General features: G+C 48.1%; 1 protein-coding gene across 2 annotated transcripts; it reads left to right on the forward strand.

The window, feature by feature from the left end:
* Positions 1-373: 373 nt before the first annotated feature.
* On the forward strand, positions 374-23,585 carry VRTN (vertebrae development associated). 2 transcript variants are annotated; one of them, NM_001194898.1, is given in 2 exon segments: positions 374-398; positions 20,378-22,512. In NM_001194898.1, a coding segment is annotated over 1 exon segment (2,109 nt). In that variant the 5' UTR covers positions 374-398; position 20,378; the 3' UTR covers positions 22,488-22,512.
* Positions 23,586-23,948: the final 363 nt, after the last annotated feature.

Consider the following 23,948-nt stretch of genomic DNA (forward strand, 5'->3'; position numbering starts at 1 on the left):
CCAGGACTGAGAGGAAGAGCAGGGTGATTGGGAGATCCTGAGTTTGGCCTTGGGGTCTTGTTTCCTCTTCATGGATGAAATAGAGAGGGCTGAAGAAATGCAACAAACTTGGAGGGGGAGGACCACAAGCCCTTGAAACTGCTTCAGGGCCAGCTGTTCCCCTAGTGGGTACCTGTGCCTGTTTCCTTGGGGTGGGAGAAGGGCTGAGTTATTGACAAACCTTCTTCCCTTGCCAGGTAAGTTTCCTGAGGACAGCTGCTCTGTGAAGCCCATTGCCCCAAGGGCACCTATCAAAGACCCTGCAAACAAGCAGATGGTAATCCAGATGACCGATGACATTGCCCATCCCGGGTACCTGGGCTGCCTGCTTTTCCCCGAAGTGGGAGCCTGGCTTGCAGGTAAGTGTCCTTCCCCCTTGCTCCTTTAAAGTGATACTTCACTCCTCAAAGAAAATATTTCATCTTTTTATTGTAAAAGTTATTAAACACACCCAAAATGAAAAATGGTATAATGAACCACTCAGAATGAACAGTATAATGAACGCCTGATCCAAAAAGTATCACATTGTGCCATATATATTCTTTTTATTCCTGATAAAAAAAATCAAATCCCTGACATTTTATTCCTAAATTCTCAAATGTATATCTAAAAAGTTAGAACATTTTCATATGTAACCATCATACTGTTCTCACTCCTAACAAATTTCACATTAATTGCTTCTTATACTCTAATATCCAATCTATACTCACACTTACCCCTAAGTGAAATGACTTACAGCCATGAATAATGTTAGATTGGAGTTGCAAATGACCAGAGAAGCCAGCATCAGCCTGACAGCCCTCTTAGCACAGATCTCTGAGAACCGCCAGTACCCAAGCGTGAGGGGCTCAAGAAATACTTCTTCCTTTCCACAGTAATAGCAAGTCATGGTAGCTCTCATTATGAGCTCTTACCATTGAGAACTTGCTATGCACCTTTCTGTGCTGTCTGGAAGACTGCATTCACTCTTTGTGTGTCTTCCACAGAGCTGAGTATAATGCCTACACAGAGTAGATGTTTAACAAATTGTAATCTGTTTTTTGTTTTAGAGATAGAATCTTGCTCTGTTGCCCAGACTGGAGTGGAGTGGCACAATCACAGCTCACTGAAGCCTCAAACTCCTAGGCTCTAGTGATCCTCCCGCTTCAGCCTCCTGAGTAGCTCGGACTATAGTTGCATGCCATCACATTCAGCTAATTATTTTTATTTTTTTATTTTTATTTTTGAGATCGAGTCTCACTCTGTTGCCCGGGCTGGAGTGCAGTGGCATGATGTCAGCTCAGTGCAACCTCCGCCTCCTGGGTTCAAGCAATTCTTATGCTTCAGCCTCCTGAGTAGCTGGGACTACAGGTGTGAGCCACCATGCCTGGCTAATTTTTAGATTTTTAGTAGAGATGAGGTTTCACCATGTTGGCCAGGTTGCTCTCGAACTCCTGACCTCAGGTGATCTGTCTGACTTGGACTCCCAAAGTGCTAGGATTACAAGAGTGAGCCACCGTGCCCAGCCATTTGTTTCTTTTCTTTTTTTTTGAGACAGGGTCTTACTAGGGTGCCCAGGTTGACTTTGAACCCTGGGCCTCAAATGTTCCTCTTGCTTCAGATCCTCCTAGCTTCAGTAGCTAGGATTACAGGTGTGAACCACTAATTGTAGTTTGAATCGACAATCATATTTCCCTGGTTTTATTTCCTCAGGGACAAGTAGTGATATGGCTGTTTTATCAGATCATTTCATTGACCCTGTAAAGTAGATATCACTTGCCCCATTTCACAGATGAGGAAACTGAGGGTCAGGCTCATTTAAAGTTCCATAACTAGGAAGTAGGGGAGCTGAGATTCAATTCTGGTTGCTCTGACTCCAGAGTCTGAGAGGTCACCCATCTCTTGGTAATCACCAAGGGACTCTGGTCGGGGAGTAAAGGCCTCAGTCCTGGTTAGAGGCAAAGAGAGGGTAAAGGAGAAGGGTGGAGGAGGGGGAGAAAAAAAGGAAGGAGAAAGAACAAAAGAAAAAGAAACCAGGGCCGGGCGCGGTGGCTCAAGCCTGTAATCCCAGCACTTTGGGAGGCCGAGACGGGCAGATCACGAGGTCAGGAGATCGAGACCAACCTGGCTAACATGGTGAAACCCCGTCTCTACTAAAAAATACAAAAAACTAGCCAGGCGAGGTGGTGGGCGCCTGTAGTCCCAGCTACTTGGGAGGCTGAGGCAGGAGAATGGCGTAAACCCGGGAGGCGGAGCTTGCAGTAAGCTGAGATCCAGCCACTGCACCCCAGCCTGGGCGACAGAGTGAGACTCCGTCTCAAAAAAAAAAAAAAAAAAGAAAAGAAAAAGAAAAAGAAAAAGAAACCAGCTTGGGCATGGTGGCTCATGTCTGTAATCCCAACACTTTGGGGGCCAAGGTGGTGGGAGGATCACTTGAGCCCAAGAGTTCTAGACCAGCCTGGGAAAAATAGTGAGACACCATCTCTACAAAACATAAGAAAAAAATTCACTGGGCATGGTGGCACATGCCTGTAGTCCCAGCTACTTGGGAGGCTGAGGTGGGAGGATTGATTGAGCCCAGGATTTTGAGGCTACAGTGAGCTATGATTGCAGTACTGCATTCCAGCCTGGGCAATAGAGCAAGACCCTATCTCAAAAAAAAAGAAAATAAAAGAAGCTAGGAGAATATGATGTCATGAAAGTAAGACTAGCAGCAATTGGATTTAAGGCCTTTGTGTATAGTGAATACAATAGGTTGCAGAACGAATGAGAAGCCTTTTCTTTTTTTTGAGATCGAGTCTCACTCTGTTGCCCAGGCTGGAGTGCAGTGGCACAATCTCGGCTCACTGCAACCTCTGCCTCCTGGGTTCAAGCAATTCTCTTGCCTCAGCCTTCCCAATAGCTGGGAATACAGGTGTGCGCCACCACACCCAGCTAATTTTTGTATTTTTAGTAGACACAGGGTTTCGCCATATTGGTCAGGCTGGTCTTGAACTCCTGACAGGTGATCTGCCTACCTCAGCCTCCCAAAGTGCTGGGATTACAGGCGTGAGCCACCATGCCCAGCCTACAGATGGATGAATTCTTTAAATCTCTGTAGAAAGAAGGTGAGTAGGGAAGAGAGTAACTGAATAGCAGCACTGTTTACTGAGCATTTCATGGTTAGACCCGTGCTAAGAATTTCACAGTTTTTCCATTTAATCCTCACAGCAACCTCTCTGGGGTTGTTACCATCATTTTCTAAGTGAGAAATTAGATCTGGGGAGGCCAGGTAATTTGCCCCGTGTCGCACGGGGCAGAGCTGGAATACTGACCCTGTCATACTCCAAAATTTAGACTCTTCACCACCCAATCAATGTCCTACTCAACATAGGACTTGCTTTTAATAGCTGATGCAAGTTCAGGTGAACCACCACTTACACAACCCCTGGAAAGCTGTCCATTTAAACATAAACATGGTTAATTACTTCTCTCATTATTTAAAGGAAGCTTTTCTATTGCGTATCTCTTTATTTATTTATTTATTTATTTTGAGACAGAGTTTTGCTCTTGTTGCCCAGGCTGGAGTACAATGGCACCTTCTTGGTTCACTGTACCCTCCGCTTCCCGGGTTCAAGTGATTCTCCTGCCTCAGCCTCCAGGCTAGCTGGGATTACGGGCGCCCAGCACCATGCCCAGCTAGTTTTTGTATTTTTAGTAGAGATGGGCTTTCACCATGTTGGCCAGGCTGGTCTCAAACTCCTGACCTCAAGTGATCCACATGCCTTGGCCTCCCAAAGTGCTGGGATTACAGGCGTGAGCCACCACACCTGGCCGCATGTCTCTTTATAAGTGAAGGATTACCCCCAACTCCTCTGCTTCTGAAATCTGAATTTGGTTCAAAGCAAGGTACATATTAACTAAAGATGTCTACTTGTGGAAGCTGGTTTAGTTATTGCTGGGAAACTGGGATTTTTGTGTTTGAACACCTTAATAACCAGGCCCTTAATTTTGTGACATCTCATCTTGACAGTTTAAATAAAAGGAAATTAAAATTTACCAAATCCAAAATCCATTAAAGAAAAGACAGATATGTCAGTCTAGGAGTTTGAGATCAGCCTGGGTGTGGCATGCTCCTGCTCCTCAGGAGGCAGAGGCAGAGGCAGAAGAATCCCTTGAACTCAGGAGTTTGAGGCTGCAATGAGCTGTGATTACACTAGTGCACTCCAGCCTGGGTGACAGAGCAAGACCTTGCTTCAGAAAAAAAAAAAAAGACAAGACAGATTTGTACCATATCTGTTTGGACTGTGGTTCAAAGTCCAACTAGGAACCACAAATTCAGAAAAAATATTTCTAATTCCCGTCATCAACCAAGGACTGTCTTAATATATCCTACATTTATTTCTGAGGGCTTGTGCAAAATAAAACTATGTATGTATGTGTATGTACATGTATATGTACATACATATGCACACACACATATACATATACAAATGTGTATATATGTATACGTGTGTATACGTGCATACACATGTGAATGTATTTGTGTATGTGTGTGCATATATGTGTACATATATACACACACTGTACAAAGCTCTGACAAATCAATAAGAAAAAGGGCTATAATCCAATAGCAAAATGGGCATAGGATATTCAAAAGAAAAAACATAAATGGCTTTTTTTTTTTTTCCTTGAGACAGGGTCTCACTCTGTCACACAGACTGGATTGCAGTGGTATAATCATAGCTCACTACAACCTTGAACTCCTCAGCCTCCCAAGTATTTGGGACCACAGGTGCATGCCACTACACCTGGCTAATTGTTTCTTTTTTACTTTTGTGGAGACAGGGTCTCACTGTCTTGCTCAGGCTGGTGTTGAACTCCTGGGCTCAAGTCCTCCTGCCTTGACATCCCAAAGTTCTGGGATTACAGGTGTGAGCCACCACACCAGTCTAAAAGGCTCTTACATATATGAAAAATGCTCTTTTATCATAATTAAAAAATGTAAATTAAAACTATACTGAGAAAAACAACAACAACAAAAAGCTATACTGAGGGAATAATTTTTCACTTATTAGATTGGCAAAGATTATAAAACACTTTGATAACACATTATACTGACAGGGTGGGGAAATTGTACTCTCATACTGTTTTTGGGAAAGAAATTTGGTATAACTTTTTTTTTTTTTTTTTTTTTTTTTTTTTGAGACGGAGTCTGGCTCTGTCGCCCAGGCTGGAGTACAGTGGCCGGATCTCAGCTCACTGCAAGCTCCGCCTCCCGGGTTCACGCCATTCTCCTGCCTCAGCCTCCCGCGTAGCTGGGACTACAGGCGCCCGCCACCTCGCCCGGCTAATTTTTTTTTTTGTATTTTTTAGTAGAGACGGGGTTTCACTGGGTTATCCAGGATGGTCTCGATCTCCTGACCTCATGATCCGCCCGTCTCGGCCTCCCAAAGTGCTGGGATTACAGGCTTGAGCCACCGCGCCCGGCCAACTTTTTTTTTTTTGAGACAGAATCTTGCTCTGGAGTCACGCTGGAGTGCAGTGGTGCGATCTTGGCTAACTGCAAACTCTACCTTCCAGGTTCAAGCGATTCCCCTGCCTCAATAGCCCGAGTGGCTGGGATTACAGGCACATGCCACCATACCCAGCTGATTTTTGTAATTTTTGTAGAGACAGAGTTTCACCATGTTGGCCAGGCTGATCTCAAACTCCTGACCTCAGGTGATCCATCCGCCTCAGCCTCCCAAAGTACTGGGATTAGAGGTGTGAACCACCGTGCCTGGCTGGCCTGGTATAACTTCTTTTTTTTTTTTTTTTTTTTTTTTTTTTTGAGACGGAGTCTGGCTCTGTCACCCAGGCTGGAGTGCAGTGGCGCGATCTCGGCTCACTGCAAGCTCCGCCTCCCGGGTTTACGCCATTCTCCTGCCTCAGCCTCCCGAGTAGCTGGGACTACAGGCGCCCGCCACCTCGCCCGGCTAGTTTTTTGTATTTTTTAGTAGAGACGGGGTTTCACCGTGTTAGCCAGGATGGTCTCGATCTCCTGACCTCGTGATCCGCCCGTCTCGGCCTCCCAAAGTGCTGGGATTACAGGCTTGAGCCACCGCGCCCGGCGGTATAACTTCTAAGTGGGGAAATTTGCAAGATCTATACAAATTACTATTGCACATACAATTTGAAGGTACAGCTATACTTGTACATGTGGAAAATTATGCATGTACAAGCTTACCCACCGTAGCGGGGTTTAATCAGCACAAGATGGAAATGACCTTCATGTTCATCAGAAGACTGGATCCATAAAGCACACCCATGCATTACATGGAGTTCATGCTATCTCTGCTAAAATAGAAGCCACCAGCCACATGTGGCTGTGCAGTATTTGAAATGTGGCTAATCCCAATTGAGATGTGCTTTAAGTGTAAAATGCACGCCAGATTTTGAAGACTTGGTATAAAAAAGGAATGTAAAACATCTAATTAATAATTTTTTTTTTTTGTTTTAAAGATGGAGTCTCACTCTGTCACCAGGTTGGAGTACAGTGGCATGATCTTGGCTCACTGCAACCTCCGCCTCCCAGGTTCAAGTGATTCTCCTGCCTCAGCCTCCTGAGTAGCTGGGATTACTGGTGCGTGCCACCATGCCTGGCTAATTTTGTATTTTTAGTAGAGACAGGGTTTCACTATGTTGGCCAGGCTGGTCTCGAATTCCTAACCTCAGGTGATCTACCCGCCTCAGTCTCTCAAAGTGTGGGGATTACAGGCGTGAGCCACTGCATCCAGCCAATTTTTTTTTTTTTTTTTTTTTGAGATGGAGTTTCACTCTTATTGCCCAAGCTGGAGTGTCATGGCATGACCTCGGCTCACTGCAACATCTGCCTCCCAGGTTCAAGTGATTCTCCTGCCTCAGCCTCCCGAGTAGCTGGGATTACAGGCATGTGCCACCACGCCTGGCTAATTTTTATAATTTTGGTAGAGTTGGGGTTTCACCATGTTGGCCAGACTGGTCTTGAACTCCTGACCTCAAGTGATCCACCACCTCAGCCTCCCAAAGTGTGAGGATTACAGGTGTTAACCACTGCGCCTGGCAAAATGATATTTCGATATTGAGTTCCTGTCAAAATGGTATATTGTTTTAAAAGAAAATGTATTGTTAATTCATTGCCAATACCTTGGCTCATGCTTGTAATTCCAGTACTTTGGGAGGCTGAGGCGGGAGGATCACGTAAATCCAGGAGTTTGAAACTAGCCTCAGCAATATAGGAAGATCTCATCCCTAGAAAAAATAAAAAAATTAGCCAGGCAAGGTGGTGTGCACCTTGTGGTCCCAGCCACCTAGGAAGCTGGGGAAGGAGGATAACTTAAGCCCCAGAAGTCGAGGCTGCAGGGAACTGTGTTGAAGCCACTGCACTCCAGCCTGGATGACAGAGTAAGACACTCTTAACAACAAAGACACACTAACTTCACCTTTTCCTTTTAACCATTTTTTTTTTGAGATGAAGTCTTGCTCTGTTGCCCAGGCTGGGGTGCAATGGCACGATCTCGGCTCACTGCAACCTCTGCCTCCTGGGTTCAAGTGATTCTCCTGTCTCAGCCTCCCCAGTAGCTGGGATTACAGGTGTGTGCCACCACGCCTGGCTTCTTTTTTTTTTTTTGTATTTTTGTAGATGCGGGGTTTCACATGTTGGCCAGGCTGGTCTTGAACTCCTGACCTCAAGCAATCCACCCACCTCAGCCTCCCAAAGTGCTAGGATTGCAGGTGTGAGCCACCATACCCGGCCTCCTTTTAACTTTAAAAAATGTGTTTACTGGCTGGGCGTGGTAGCTCATGCCTAGAATCCTAGCATTTGGGGAGGCCAAAGGAGGAGGATCACTTGAACCCAGGAGTTCAAAACCAGCCTGGACAGCATAGCAAGACTCTGGTTTCTACAAAAAATAAAAAAAAAAATTAGCCAGGTGTGGTGGTGCCCACCTGTGGTCCCAGCCAGTTGGAGAAGTTGAGATGGGAGGATTGCTTGATCAAGGTCAAGGCTGCAGTGAGCCATGATCATGCCACTGCACTGCAGCCTTGACAGAGCAAGACTATATTAAAAAAAAAAAAAAAAAAAAGTGTTCACTAGAAAATGTAAAAGTGGCTGGGCACAGTGGCTCACACCTGTAATCCTAGCACTTTGGGAGGCTGAGGTGGGTAGATCACTTGAAGTCAGGCGTTCAAAACCAGCCTGGCCAACATGGTAAAACCCCATCTCTACTAAAAATACAAAAAACTACCGGGGGCATGGTGGTGGGCACCTGTAACCTCAGCTACTCAGGAGGCTGAGGCCGGAGAATCGCTTGAACCTGGGAAGCAGAGGTTGCAGTGAGCTGAGATCGTGGCACTGCACTCCAGCCTGGGCATGAGAGGGAGACACTGTCTAAAAAAAAGAAAAATGTAAAAATACGTGCGTAACCCTCTTTAAATTTCATTGGACAGTCATGGTTCTGGATAAAAAAATAAAGTGAAAAACCGTTCATAAGAGTGTTTAGTAGACTACCATTTGTGCTTTAAAGAAAGGAAAAAAGCTCTCTGAGACTTGCTTGTTTATACAGAACCTATCTCTGGAGTGATACACTAGAAACAATATTGGCTGCTGCTTTTTTTTTTTTTTTTTTTTTTGAGACGGAGTCTGGCTCTGTCACCCAGGCTGGAGTGCAGTGGCCGGATCTCAGCTCACTGCAAGCTCCGCCTCCCGGGTTTTTTACGCCATTCTCCTGCCTCAGCCTCCCGAGTAGCTGGGACTACAGGTGCCCACCACGTCGCCCGGCTAGTTTTTTGTATTTTTTTTAGTAGAGACGGGGTTTCACCGTGTTAGCCAGGATGGTCTCGATCTCCTGACCTCGTGATCCGCCCGTCTCAGCCTCCCAAAGTGCTGGGATTACAGGCTTGAGCCACCGCGCCCGGCCAATATTGGCTGCTTCTGGAGACAGAAACTGTAGGTAGAGAACACAGCTGAAATTTGAATCCTGATCCTTTTGTAAAATTTTTATTTTTGTTTATTTTTCTTTCTTTTTTTTTTTTTTTTGTTGAGACGGAGTCTCACTCTGTTGCCCAGGCTGGAGAGCAGTGGCCAGATCTCAGCTCACTGCAAGCTCCGCCTCCCGGGTTCACGCCATTCTCCTGCCTCAGCCTCCCGAGTAGCTGGGACTACAGGCCCCCGCCACCTCGCCCGGCTAGTTTTTTGTATTTTTTTAGTAGAAACGGGGTTTCACCATGTTAGCCAGGATGGTCTCGATTTCCTGACCTCGTGATCTGCCCGTCTCGGCCTCCCAAAGTGCTGGGATTACAGGCTTGAGCCACTGCGCCCGGCTTGTTTATTTTTCATTTATTTTTTGAGACAGGCTGTTGCTCTGTTGCCCAAGCTGAAGTGCAGTGGCACAATCTTGGCTCACTGCAGCCTTCACCTCCTGCGCTTAATCGATCCTCCTGCCTCAGCCTCTGAGTAACTAGGATCACAGGTGCATACCACCATACCTGGCTAATTTTAAAATTTTTGTAGAGATGGGAGCTTCTTGTGTTTGCCCAGGCTGGTATCAAATTCCTGGGCTCAACCGATCCTTCTGCCTTGGCCTCCCAAAGCGCTGGGATTACAGACATGAGCCACTGTACCTGCCTTTTTTTTTTTTTTTTTTGAGATGGAGTTTCACTCTGTCTCCCAGGTTGAAGTGCAGTGGCACAATCTCAGCTCACTGCAACCTCCGCCTCCCAGGTACAAGCAATTCTCCTGCCTCAGCCTCCAGAGTAGCTGGGATTATGGACACCTGCCACCATGCCTGGCTAATTTTTATATCTTTAGTAGAGACAGGGTTTCACCATGTTGGTGAAACACCCAATCTGCACCCTGCCTATTATTATTTAGTCAAAAATGTTTTTAAAATTGTTTAACATAAAATGAAAATATCCTTGGCCAGGCACGGTCGCTCACACCTGTAATCCCAGCACTTTGGGAGGCCGAAGTGGGTGGATCACCTGAGATCAGGGGTTCGAGACCACCCTGGCCAACATGGCGAAACCCTGTCTGTACTAAAAATACAAAAATTAGCTGGGCGTGGTGGCAGGGGCCTGTAATCCCAACTACTGTGGAGGCTGAGGCAGGAGAATCGCTTGAACCTGGGAGTTGGAGGTTGTAGTGAGCCGAGATTGTGCCACTGCATTCCAACCTAGGCAACAAGAGCAAAACTCCATCTCCAAAAAAAAAAAAAAAAAAAAGAAAAAGGAAAAGAAAAGAAAAGAAAAAGAAAAAGAATTAAAAAAAAGAGAAAAAAACAAAGAAAAAACAAAAGAGAAGCTAGAAAAATAAACACGTATATATGCACATAAAAAGATGAAAATGGGCTGGGCATGGTGGCTCGCACCTGTAATCCCAGCAATTTGGGAGGCCAAGGCAGGAGGATTTGAGCCCAGGAGTTCGAGACCAGTCTGGACAACATAGGGAGACCCTGTTTCTACTTAAAATATATATATATATTATCTGGGCGTGGTGGCGTGTGCCTGTTGTCCCAGCTCCTCGGGAGGCTGAGGTGGCAGGATCACTTGAGCTCGGAGTTTGAGGTTGCATATGAGCTATGATCTCACCATTTCACCCCAGCAGCAACAGAGTGAAACCCTGTGTCAAAAAAAGAAAAGAAAAGAAAAAAAAAAGATGAAAATGCATAGCAAAAGGACTGGCAGATGGGCATAGTGGGGGGAATGTGTTGGGTATGGAAAAAGGGCTTGCTTACCTACTCTTTTTTTTTTTCCTTTGTTTTTGAGACAGGATCTCACTCTTTCACCCAGGCTGGAGTGTAGTGGTGCAGCGGTGCCATCATAGCTCACTGCAGCTTCTACCTTCTGGACTCAAGCAATCCTCTGGCCCCAGCCTTCCGAGTAGCTGGGACTATAGGCATGTACTACCACACCTGGCCATTTTATTCTGTATTATTTGAATCTTTCATAAAGAGAATGCTTAACTTGTGTAATTCTAAGAAAAATGGACTGGATTAGAAAAAAATATACTGAGATGTTAACAATAGCTGTCTTTAGATAATGGGATTATAGGTAATTTTTCTACCTTTACTTTCAAAAAATTTCCCAATTATTCTATAAATAACACTCTTACTTTTGTAATGGAAAAGCCAACAAACCTTTTTGTTTTTTTGCTACTTTCTTTTTTAAAAACACTTCGAAAGATTCCATTAGCCTTTAAAAAATTTTTAAATTATCTTCATTGCTTTTTAAAATGATAGCAAGTAATGTAGATGTTTTTATAAACTGTCAAACAGCACAGAAAGAACACAGTGTGGAAAGAAAAGGTATTTCGTAGTTCCATCTCCTTCTATGAGATAACCACTATTCTCTAAAACTTTAAAAATACAGCATATTTATATTAAGAGTTTAAAAATAATTTCAAATTAACTGGAAAGGCTGAGAACTGGAATACACTTTCTTTGTACCAAGCAGAGTTCTAAATGTTTTAAATTTATCATCTCAGGAATTTACCCAATGACTCTCTGGGGTAGATGTTATACCCCATTAACCACAAAGTCAGGCTGGGAGGGGTTGAACAATTTGCCTAAAGCCACACTCTAGTAAGGGGTAGGATTGGCATTCAAACCCAAGTCCAAGACATCCGCTAAGCCACAGCCTCAGGCCACTGCCATCATGGTGGGTGGGGCGGGTGTGATTATGTTGCAGGAACTGGACTTGAGTTCAAGTCTGACGGCCCTTCTTCCAGTGCCCCTGGGAAAGGGTGTTTAGTGAAGGACTTTTTGCTTTTGGTGATAAGTGTAGAGCTGTGATTGAGAGAGGAGAAAATGATAATAGTGGAGCTGGAGCATAACGGATACTTGAGGGCATTTTACAGTGGTTGCCAGGGGAAAGACAGCACGGAGGAGTGATGGGTGGAATTGGAAAGAAGCAGCTAGCTACAGTACTCCAAAGGGTTAAAGCCAGGCTGGAAAGCCCCTGGGGGGTAGGGGGGAAGCTGCCACCAAGGCTGCAATCCTGAGGCCTTCACCTCCCCCATCAGCAGGGGCTGGACTGGTTCCTCCTGGGATTATTTGAGGCCCCTGGGCCCTAGGTGAGCCATGGGGGAGGGACCGAAGCTGCAGGTACTGCATGCCCCCACCTTCCAGTTGGGCTCAGTAAGTTAGGTGCCCTAGGATAGGCCCCCTGGCTCCTGACAGATGCAGCTCTGGCCCAGGCTTGCTTTGGGAATGAGAGGTGTTGAGCCTCAAGCCTGGGGGATGCTCAGATAATGGAGAATGGTGGAGATGCAGCCTTTAGAGAAAGTGGGGACTTCCTGGATGGGAAAGGAGCCTGCACCATGATGGGGCGGTGAGTAGCTCTTCAGTCTGCCTGGTTCTCCCTGTCTTACAGGACCAGGGTCGGTGAGAGCTGCCTCACAAAGAGATGCATTTTGAGGGTTCAGAGAGCCTCAAGGTATTTCTCTTAAGCAATCATCCATAGCTAGTTTCTGGGCCCCAGCTTTGCTCTCTTCCACCTCCCCTGCAAGCCTGGCCACAGACTTTCTTCCCCTAGGTCTTTCGATCTGAACCTTCTCCTCCCCTTCACTCCCCTCCCCCCAAACTCTTTGGAAATCTTTCAACTTTCTTTCAAGTTTTCTCTGGGCAGTTTGGGGTTTGTTTCAGAGCTGGGTCAGGGCGCTTTAACACCCCCAGCTGGGGAGAGTGGATGACAATAGCTGCTATCACTTTACCATTGGAAGTGACCCCCGAATTTGCACTTCTTTCATCTTGGTACAGAGCACTTGAGGGTGGGCGATTTCCTGGGGGGAGTGGCTTAAGCCGCTTCCCCACCGGCCAGTTGGCTGTAGACGGTCCATGCTCAATGGTCCTCTACAGATATGAAACTGGTTCTGGAGTGAGACGAGCTCGTCTGGGGACGCTGTCTGAGAAGGCCTTTCCCCACAGGGTGACTTAAATGTTCCAGGCTGGAAGGTGGAGCGAGAAGTGGATGCCCCCAGGGCTCTGGGTCACCCTCCAGGTCAGTAAACCAGCGAGTTTCCTCAAAACTAGGAAGGGTGGGGGTGCCCTGTACAGTTTGGAGGCTCCAGCGGGGTCAGGGATGATCTCGGGACCCTACTGGGCCCAGGTCAAGGACTGACCACGTGAAGATGCTATGTGGTGTGTGTGTGTCTGGGTGTGTATGTAGAGGGAGAGGACGCATTGTTTCAAGTTCTCTTTCTCCCCACCCCCACCTCCACCTCCAGCCCTGTCCCCACCCCCACCCGTCTGCCTATCTCCCTTCCCCACCCTCCACAATGGTCTGGCCTCGGTCCCTCCCCAGGTTCCCGGAGCTTCTCAGGCTGGATCCCTTGTCCCTGCAGCCCCAGACCTGCCAGCTCCCTCTTTTGCCACTCATTGCCTCCTGGCACCTTAAGGGGCAACCAGGATCCTGTGCTGCTTCCCCTTGTGGGCTGCACTCTCCCTCCCTTCCAAACACGTGGTCCAGTAGAGCAACTGAACTGGGCTGGATTGACTTGGTGACCTCAGGCCCACCCTTGTGACCCAAGGTGCAGCCACTACCCTTGGTGGTGGGAATTTCCTTGGGAAGTCGCAGCCCAAAGGCTTGGCTGCCACCAGCCAACCCTGGCAGCTGCTCTTGCCTGGCTGGGCCTCCAGGGCCACCGGGGAGGGAGCCAAGATGGCTGGCGCTCCCTTAGGCCCTGGCAGGGTGCAGCCTGTGCAGTCGGGCTAGTGTGGCCAGGCCAGGGAGGGCAGGGCAGAGAGGCACGGAGCAAGGCTGGGTGAGGAGTCAGCCATCCAGGGGAGAATCAAACCCACAACCTTACTGAGACCTGTGTGGGCCATGTGCGGGTTGACGATAGAGAACACAGCGCCTGCTTTGGGAGGGAGAGGAAGAAAAGGGAGGGCTGAGAACACGGGATCCATGGTAAGCTAGAGCCCAGGATGAGGCTGGTGGGGAAGGAGTTTGTTCTAAAGACCAGGCCAGCCCCATAACAGCAGATCTCTTGCCCCTCCATCCCTTGGCCCACCCAGATCCCTGGCTCACTGCTAAGACGCAGGGGACAAGAGGCCAGACCTGGGTTCTGAGACCCCATCTGCTTGAAATAAAGAATGGGAGAGCGGGGAGGCTGACCTTGGTGAAGGCGAGGCTGTGAGTGCCCTGCAGAGTAGCCTGTGGCCATTCATTCATTCCTTGGCTTTACTGGTGCTAAGATCCTGGCTGGATGCCTCTGGATGTCCTGCCTTTACCCCCTCCCTTCTAATCTCAAGCAAGAGGAGGGGAGAGCCTGTGCAATCCAAGGGCGCCTTGCCTCCTTGGTTTCATACCTTTTTAGATCACTTCTAAGAGTTGTGGGGGCCAGGGCAGGCCAGCTGGGCAAAGTCCATAGATTAGCTATCACTTTTTGCACCTCCTTCCCTGAATGCACCTGGCAACCGGCCTGTCTGCTTTGCATTGCACTTCTAGGAAGAGAGCCATTGCCAAAAAGACTGTTGCACCTGAACCCCATCATCAATTGTCTACTTAAGCGTGATAGGCTTCCCCGTGCAGCCCCTACCCTTTCCACACGGCCCTATTCTCTGGTGGGCCAATCCATCTGTGGGTTGGGGGTGAGTGTGGAGCTGGTTTTCCTTAAGCTTTTGAGGAAGCCAGAAGTGGGGTATCACATACTTGTACCTCGTACCTCTTTGGGGAAGAGGAAGGAATGAGATTGGGTGGAGCCGGGTGGAACTGGGCCCGGAAAGAGTAGATAGGGTGGGACGAGGAGGGTGGGGAAGGGTGGGGACTGTGCAAGAGGAAGTGTGGCATATCTGGACGTTGTGTTGGAAGGTATCTGGACACTGCTGCATGAATTCAGGCAAGTCGACTTTACCTTTCTGGACCTCAATTTCCTTATCTGTAAAATGGCCAACTTTGTCTCAAAGTCCTAAAAATCCGTATGTTTGTGGATCCTTTGCATGAGGAGAATTTTGGGTGATGGAATTATAGTGGTTAGAAGGGGAGCTTGAGAGTCAGGCTGCTTAGACTTTGTAGCTTTTAAAAGCTGTGTGGTCTTGGGAAAGCTACTTAATGTAAACTCGGAGACTCCAGGTGTGAACTCAGACTAAGGATCCTGTAGATAGTGTAGGTGTGATAGATTGTAGTTCACATGGAAGGAAGGTGAGAACCACATATAAACAAAATTACCTCTGAAAACCCTGAACTCCAAATGCTTAAGGGTGAAAAGCTGGCAGATACTTGTTAACACTTGGGGGAACATCATGCTCTGCTCAGGAAATCGGCTAATTGCGTGTAAGGGTGTAAAAAATCATCCACACAGCTTCAATATATTGTTCCGTCTTGTGTTTCCTGAGATTTTGGTTGAATTACCTAGTTAAATGCACATAGGAAGCAGTCAGTAAATGGTGGCTATTTTCCTAATTTTGTTTACAAAGTATCTAGCCCAACGCTCATTTGTATGCAGCTGTAAAATAGCATTCAACAAGTGACATCATGCAAGAAAAACAAAAACCCAACGTCTTGCTTGTTGACATGATTGTCTGCCAAAATGAAAAAGCTTGTCTAGGTGTACACGGTTTGTTCTTCAGGGTTCATTTTTAAAAAACTGTATAATGTAAGTGCTGTCTTTACTCAGGACTGATACGGTTTATTTCCTGAATCCAAAGAAAAGTAATAGTTTTCTTTTTAAAGTAAATATAAAAGGCATAAAAGTTGACAGATTAATAAAAACCAGCTTCTAGAGTTAAATCATACGGTACAAATAGAAATAAGGTGAGAGGTTATACCAGATTTGTTATACACATTTTAAAGAAATCTACAGCCTAGAAATTTTATCCAAAGGTGATTCTGATTACCAATGTTTGTTTTTTTTCATTTTTATTTTGTGTTTTTTCTGTTGTTGTTGGTTTTTTTTTTTTTTTTTTTTTTTTTGAGACAGAGTCTCACTCTGACACCGGGCTGGAGTGCAGTGGCGCTGGAGTGCAGTGGCGTAGTCTTAGCCCCCTGAGGCTCAGGTTATCCACCTCAGCGTCCTGAGTAGCTGAGACTACAGGCACGTGCTACTGTGCCAGGCAATTTTTTTTTTCATAGAAATGGGGTTATGTTATGTTGCCCAGGCTGGTCTCAAACTTCTAGGGCTCAAGCTATCCGCCCACTTCAGCCTCCCAAAGTTCTGGGATTACTGGCGTGAGCCACTGCCCATGGGCTGATGAACAATTTTTAAACAACTTTCCTTCTTTGATTATCAAGTAAAATTCTGGTGGGTGTTCCCTCAGTACTTTTTAATTTTTATTTTTGAGACAGAGTCTCGCTCTGTCGCCAGGCTAGAGTACAGTGGTGCGATCTCAGCTCACTGCAACCTCCGTCTTTTGGGTTCAAGCGATTCTCCTGCCTTAGCCTCCCAAGTAGCTGGGACTACAGGCACAGGCCACCATGCCCAGCTAATTTTTTTTTTTTTTTTTTTTTGTATTTTTAGTAGACACGGGGTTTCACCATATTGGCCAGGGTGGTCTTGATCTCTTGACCTCGTGATCCGCCTGCCTCGGCCTCCCAAAGTTCTGGGTTGAGCCACCACCACGCCTGGCCTCAGTACTTTTAATTTTTTAAAAAAATTTTATACTAAATTACAATTTGCATTCATACATTCCTTTCAAATGTAGCTGTTTTGTTTTGTTTTGCTTTTTTGGGGACAGTCTACTCTATTGCTCAGGCTCAAGTGCAGTGGCATGATCATAGCTCACTGCAATCTCAAACTATGCTCAAGTGATCTTCCTGCCTCAGCCTCCCAAAGTGCTGGGATTATAGGCGTGTGCCACCACACCTGGCCTTAAGTATACAGTTTGATGAGCTGAAAAATGTATATACACAAACACCGTTTTTAAACCTAAGGCTCATTCACCTAGAACAATTTATTGAACTCTGAGAACAAGTTTAATCTGAGAACCCGGTCTGAGAAACCAGAAAGGATAATGGTCCCTCTTCTAATTTAAAAACAATGTCTATGAAGGAATACCACTCTGCTTTGCAACTGAACAATAAAAACATACCCGTAATCGATATGATTAGTTTTGTGTTGAAAGGTGGTTAATGGTTTAAACAGGAGATGAATAACAGACCCTAAAGAGCATTTGGGGCCAGGCATAGTGGCCAACATCTGTAATCTCAGCACTTTGGGAGGCCAAGGTGGGTGGATCACCTGAGGTCAGGAGTTTGAGACTGTGAGACCACCCTGGCCGACATGGTGAAACCCCATCTCTACTAAAAATACAAAAATAAGCTGGGCATGGTGGCATGTGCCTGCCACCACAGAGGAATAATTACTCAGGAGGCTGAGGCAGGAGAATGGCTTGAACCCTGGGGGCGGAGGTTGTAGTGAGCGAAGAATGTGCTACTGTACCCCAACCTGGGTGACAGAGTGAGATTCTGTCTCAAAAAAAAACACAAAAAACAGGTTGTGCACATGTACCCTAGAACTTAAAGTATAATTAAAAAAAAAAAGAAAAAGCGTTTGGTTTCAACTAGCTTGTATTGTGACCTTGGGCAAATCAAGTTAACTTCAATTGCCTCAGTTTCCTCACCTGTAAATTGAGGGTAATGGTAGTACTTAAAGTATCAGTGTCAGGATTAGGACAGTGCATGGCAAATAGTAAATGCTTGGTGAATCATAGTTATTAGATCTTGGTGCAGTGAATAGATTGTTGCTGTTCCTTTGAAAAGGCTGTTTTTGTTCTAGGGCAGCACTTCTCAAACTTTTTGGTTTCAGGACTCCTGTACAGTCTGAAGACCCTGAAAACCTTTTGTTTATGTAGCTTATATCTACCAATGTATATTGTATATAAAATCAAAACTGAGAAATAAATAAAAAAACCTGTTATACAGTAACAAATAATCATTTTTATGAAAAGTGACATTTCCAGAGCAAAAAAAACTACCTATTTTTTTTTTTTTTTTGAGATGGAGTCTCACTCTGTCGCCAGGCTGGAGTGCAGTGGTGCCATCTTGGCTCGTTGCAGCCTCTGCCTCCTGGGTTCAAGCAATTCTCCTGCCTCAGCCTCCTGAGTAGCTGGGACTACAGGCACCCGCCACCATGCCCGGCTAATTTTTGTATTTTTAGTAGAGATGGGGTTTCACCACATTGGCCAGGATGGTCTCGATCTCCTGACCTCGTGATCCACCCACCTTAACCGCCAAAAGTGCTGGGATTACAGGCGTGAGCCACTGCGTCCAGCCCCATGGGTTTCTTTTGTACTTTGAATGATTCTTCTACAAGTGCATGACTTTGTAACAGCACCCATTGGCTATTTGGGAAATGTTCACTGAGTGATGTAGATCTTTAGTGGAAACAATTGACAATTCATTATACAGCATAAAAAATTATATTTGTTAGGGCTGGCATGATGGCTCATGCCTGTAATCCCAAGCACTTTGGGAAGCTGAGGTGGGCAGATCACTTGAGGTCAGGAGTTTGAGACCAGCCTGGCCAACATGGTGAAACCTTGCTTCTACTAAAAATACAAAAATTAGCTGGGCATGGTGGCATGCACCTGTAATCCCAGCTACTCGGGCAGCTGAGGCAAGCAAATTGCTTGAACCGGGGAGGTAGAGGTTGCAGCCAGTTGAGATTGTACCACCGCACTCCAGCCTGGGCGACTGAACGAGACTCAGTCTCAAAAACAAACAAAACAAAACAAAACATTTGTTTATGTCACCACTGATCTCATTAGAAAAATCTTTGGATATTAGGAAGCTATTAAGATCACTGTAATGGATATAGGTTTCCCAAAATTGGAATTTTCAAATGGAAGCTCATAATTTTTTATTGGTAGCAAATAGTTGTTTCCCTTGAAATGACAGGTTCATTTCATTCATTTTTGAGAAAATATCTGCCAAATATATCCGAATCTGAATGACCAGTGTTTATTAGACTTTCTTTCAAGTAAAAATTGTACATCATGCTAAAGGGAGCTAATTTATCAGAAAAGCAGAACAATCATCCAGTGGAGACATTCATCGTACCTGGGGTTGCAGCAAGCGTGTTATGAGTATGACCCATTTGATTACACCCAGTATTGAAAAAGACATGTACTTAAGGATCATGGTTTTCTTTCTTTACTTTTTTTAAAAAATAGCATCGTTTATATTTATTTATTTGAGACAGAGTCTCGGTCTGTCACCCAGGCTTGAGCACAGTGGCACGATCCCTACTCACTGCGGCCTCCACCTCCCAACTTCAAGTAATTCTCGTGCCTCAGCCTCCTGAGTAGCTGAGATTACAGGCGCGTGCCACCATGCCTGGCTAACTTTTTCTTTTTTTTGTATTTTTAGTAGCGATGGGGTTTCACCATGTTGGCCAGGCTGGTCTCAAACTCTTGACCTTAAGTGATCCGCCTGCCTCAGTCTCCCAAAGCGCATGAGCCACCGCACCTGGCCTCTCTTTTTTTTTGAGACAAGGTCTCACTCCTGTCACCCAGGCTGGAGTGCAGTGGTGCGAGCATTGCTCACTGCAGCCTCGGATTCCCAGGCTCAGATGATCTTCCTGCCTCAGCCTCCCAAGTAGCTGGGACTATAGGCACATGCCACCATGCCCGGCTAATTTTTGTATTTTTTGTAGAGATGGCATTTTGCCATGTTGCTCAGGCTGGTTTCGAACTCCTGGACTCAAGCAGTCCACCCACCTCAGCCTCCCAAAGTGCTGAGATTACAGGCATGAGCCACCACGCCCAGCCAACATCCCTTTATTGTCTCATTTATGCCCGGAACAACTCAATCAAGCACATTCTATTAATTTTTTTTTCCCCTTTTGGAGGCAGTCTCACTTTGTCGTGCAGGCTGGAGTGTAGTGGCTTGATCTCAGCTCACTGCAACCTCTGCGTCCTGGATTTAAGTCATTCTCCTGCCCTAGCCTTCAGAGTAGCTGGGATTACAGGCTCCCGTCACCATGCCTGGCAAATTTCTGTATTTTCAGTAGAGACGGAGTTTCACCATGTTGGCCAGGCTGGTCTCGAACTTCTGACCTCAAGTGATTCACTTGCCTTGGCCTCCCAAAGTGCTAGGATTACAGGTGTGAGCCACCGTGCCTGGCCTATAATGCAGATTTTAAAACCCCATTCCCATTTTATAGAAAATGAACAGAAGCATAGACAGGTTAAGTGACCCAAGGTGACCAAGCTTATGTCAGAGCCAGGATTCAAAGCCACGTTCCAGAGACCACACTTTTCCTCAATACCATTCAGTGATGAACCAATCCCGTCTGTTCTGGGAGGATAGGAGCAGATAGACATTACCTTTTACCAGAAAGTGCAGGAGTGGACAGGGCACCTTTGTTAGTCATCATCTGGGCACTTCGACCTGACCACTGCCCCTCTATCTTTTGCCCTGGCAGGATGACTTCTCGGAATCAGTTGGTGCAGCGGGTGCTGCAGGAGCTGCAGGAGGCAGTGGAGTGCGAAGGCCTGGAGGGTCTTGTAGGTGCTGCCCTAGAGGCCAAGCAGGTCCTGTCTTCCTTCACTCTTCCCACCTGCCGGGAGGGAGGCCCTGGCCTCCAGGTGCTGGAAGTGGACTCGGTGGCCCTGAGCCTGTATCCCGACGATGCTCCACGGAACATGCTGCCGCTGGTGTGCAAGGGCGAGGGCAGCCTGCTGTTCGAGGCGGCCAGCATGCTGCTGTGGGGTGACGCGGGCCTCAGCCTGGAGCTGCGGGCCCGCACAGTGGTGGAAATGCTGCTGCACAGACACTACTACCTCCAGGGCATGATCGACTCCAAAGTGATGCTGCAGGCCGTGCGCTACTCCCTGTGCTCTGAGGAGTCCCCTGAGATGACCAGCTTGCCCCCCGCCACGCTGGAGGCCATCTTCGATGCTGACGTCAAGGCCTCCTGCTTCCCCAGCAGCTTCTCCAACGTGTGGCACTTGTATGCTCTCGCCTCTGTGCTCCGGCGGAACATCTACTCCATCTACCCCATGCGCAACCTCAAGATCCGGCCCTATTTCAACCGTGTCATCCGGCCCCGCCGCTGCGACCACATGCCCTCCACGCTGCACATCATGTGGGCTGGTCAGCCCCTCACCAGCCACTTCTTCCGCCACCAGTACTTTGCCCCTGTGGTGGGGCTGGAAGAGGTGGAGGCTGAAGGTGCTCCTGGCATGGCCCCAGCTCATCCAACCCTGGCCCCACTGTCATCGCCGGCCAAGACCCTGGAGCTGCTCAACCGCGAACCTGGCCTCAGCTACTCTCACCTGTGTGAGCGCTACAGCGTCACCAAGAGCACCTTCTACCGCTGGCGGCGGCAGTCCCAGGAGCACCGGCAGAGGGTGGCTGCCCGCTTCTCCGCCAAGCACTTCCTGCAGGATAGCTTCCACCGGGGGGGCGTCGTGCCGCTTCAGCAGTTCCTCCAGCGGTTCCCCGAGATCTCCCGCTCAACCTACTACGCCTGGAAGCATGAGCTGCTGGGCTCTGGCACCTGCCCGGCCCTGCCCCCCAAGGAGGTGCTGGGCATGGAGGAGCTAGAGAAGCTGCCAGAGGAGCAGGTGGCTGAGGAGGAGCTGGAGTGCTCAGCACTGGCGGTGTCAAGCCCTGGAATGGTCTTAATGCAGCGGGCCAAGTTGTACCTGGAGCATTGCATTTCCCTGAACACACTGGTACCCTATCGCTGCTTCAAACGTAGGTTCCCTGGCATCTCACGGTCCACCTATTACAATTGGCGGCGAAAGGCCCTCCGGAGGAACCCCAGCTTCAAGCCAGCACCAGCCCTCTCTGCTCCTGGGACTCCCCAGCCAGCATCTGTTGGGGAAGGGGCTGTAATTCCTTGGAAGAGTGAGGCAGAAGAGGGGGCAGGGAAGGCCACGGATGAGGAGCCTCCCACCCCCCAGGAGCTCCTGCCACTAAGGATGCCCCTGTCCCGTTGGCAGAGGCGTCTGCGCAGGGCTGCCCGCAGGCAGGTGTTGAGTGGGCATCTCCCTTTTTGCCGCTTCCGCCTCCGCTACCCCAGCCTGTCACCTTCTGCCTTTTGGGTCTGGAAGAGTCTTGCTCGGGGTTGGCCCAGAGGCCTGTCCAAACTCCAGGTGCCAGCCCCCACCTTGGGCAAAGGAGGTCAGGAGGCTGAGGAGAAGCAGGAGGAGGAGGCTGGCAGGGATGTGACAACTGTGATGGCCCCACCTGTGAGGGCTTCTTCAGAAGATGCAGAGGGAGGGCCTTCCAGAGAGGGGGCCCTGCAAGAGGGGGCCACAGCCCAGGGCCAGCCCCACAGTGGGCCCCTGCTGAGCCAACCTGTGGTGGCAGCAGCGGGTGGGAGGGATGGCCGGATGCTGGTAATGGACATGATCGCTACCACGAAGTTTAAGGCCCAGGCCAAGCTGTTCTTGCAGAAGCGCTTCCAGTCCAAGAGCTTCCCCTCCTACAAGGAGTTCAGTGCCCTCTTCCCCCTCACTGCCCGCTCCACATACTACATGTGGAAGCGAGCCCTCTATGATGGCCTCACCCTGGTAGATGGCTGACAGGGAGGTACAAAAGGGGCTGGGAGGAAGGGGGACCAGTTTGGAGAAGGTCAGGGACCGGAGCTGACCCCAGGCTTGGCCAGGATGTCCTTTGCTCTGGGTCCCACAGTGTCTACCCTAAGTCCAAGGGTATATTTGTGTTATTTTCTGGCTCCAGGACAGAGTGCCAGAAATCAGCCATCTGGTCTCCTGTAGGAAGCTGTGGGACCAGAGATGTTCTCTTTGGTTGTTTGCTGGTCACATTTTTACTGTTATGATTTAGCTTTTGGTTTTGATTTGAGTGGGTTGGCTGGCCCCCTTGCTGGAGTTGGAAACCGTATGTATGTCAGGGGGTTTAGAGGGGGGTTGCTTAGCTAGAGCTGCTTTCAGCTTTTCCTGGGGACAAAAGGAGCATCATAGCATGGTTATCGGTCCCACTGGGCAGAACATAGATCTTCAGTTTCTTTTGGGGGTTGGCATCCTCTTTACTCAGTTGTTTCCCGAACATTAGGCTCAAATATGGGGGCCAGATGTGGTGGCTTATGCCTGTAATCCTAGCACTTTGGGAGGCCAAGGCAGGAGGATCACTTGAGGCCAGGAGTTAGAGACCAGCCTCGGCAATGTAGTGAGACCCCCTCTCTTGGAGGAAAAAAAAAAAAAAAAAAAAAGCAAACGTGGAGCTGATCAGCAGCTTGTGCCTGGCATCCCCAAGGGAGAAGGTGCCAGGTTCAGCATGAGTAGCAGCAGGGATGTATAGGAAGAACCACAGCTGGCCTCTAAGGAACGGCATTGAGGCGCCAGAGATCACTGAGGGGCTGGCCTGTCCCCTGCAAGGAGTGTGGTACCAGGTGGGGCAAGGCTGGGAGGAGATGCAGGCTCTGGGGGTTATAGCCCAGAGTCTCTGCTTGCGGGTGCTTGATCCACCTGCTGGGACCCTGCAGTCCTCTGCCAGCCTGGCTGGCTGTTGGGGATTCCATCTTTCTGCTGAGCGTCTCCTTGGAGCTGGAGGCCCATCTTCAGTGAGGGATCACAAAGCGGCCAGGCAGGTGGGAGACTGAGTTTGCCTTGTCCGAGATTAAAGTTTGAAAACCAAAGAAATAAAGTGATGTGGTGCCCACAGTGCTTGGTCTCGTATTTGTTTTGCCAGGATGTGATTGCCCATTCCCTTGCTCCCCTTTGGTTTAAGGGGACAAGAGTGACCTCTGTCTCTTGATGGGACACACTCAGGTCTAGGGCTTGGGGGATGAAAAGAGTTATTCTGGGGACTCTGAATTGGATCTAGAAGTGACCTTGGGTGCTTTTCCAGCTGAAGGGTGGGGCTCTGGCTACCTGGAAATGCCCTCCCTCCCATGGGAGAAACCTGGCATTCCCAGTGGGGAAGGGGCTGCTGCCACCACAGGCTGGCTTGAAAGGGGCCCACTGTGAGGCTGGCCCTGGGCCATGGAGGCCAGGCCAGCACCTGGAGTCAAATCTGTGCCAGGC

Source organism: Macaca mulatta, chromosome 7 (genome assembly GCF_049350105.2).
Source record: "Macaca mulatta isolate MMU2019108-1 chromosome 7, T2T-MMU8v2.0, whole genome shotgun sequence".
NCBI lineage: Eukaryota > Metazoa > Chordata > Mammalia > Primates > Cercopithecidae > Macaca > Macaca mulatta.

Bases quoted from the DNA above. Each gene is read 5' to 3' on its own strand.
- VRTN (XM_077937838.1), top strand. From the start codon at position 20,379: ATGACTTCTCGGAATCAGTTGGTGCAGCGGGTGCTGCAGGAGCTGCAG.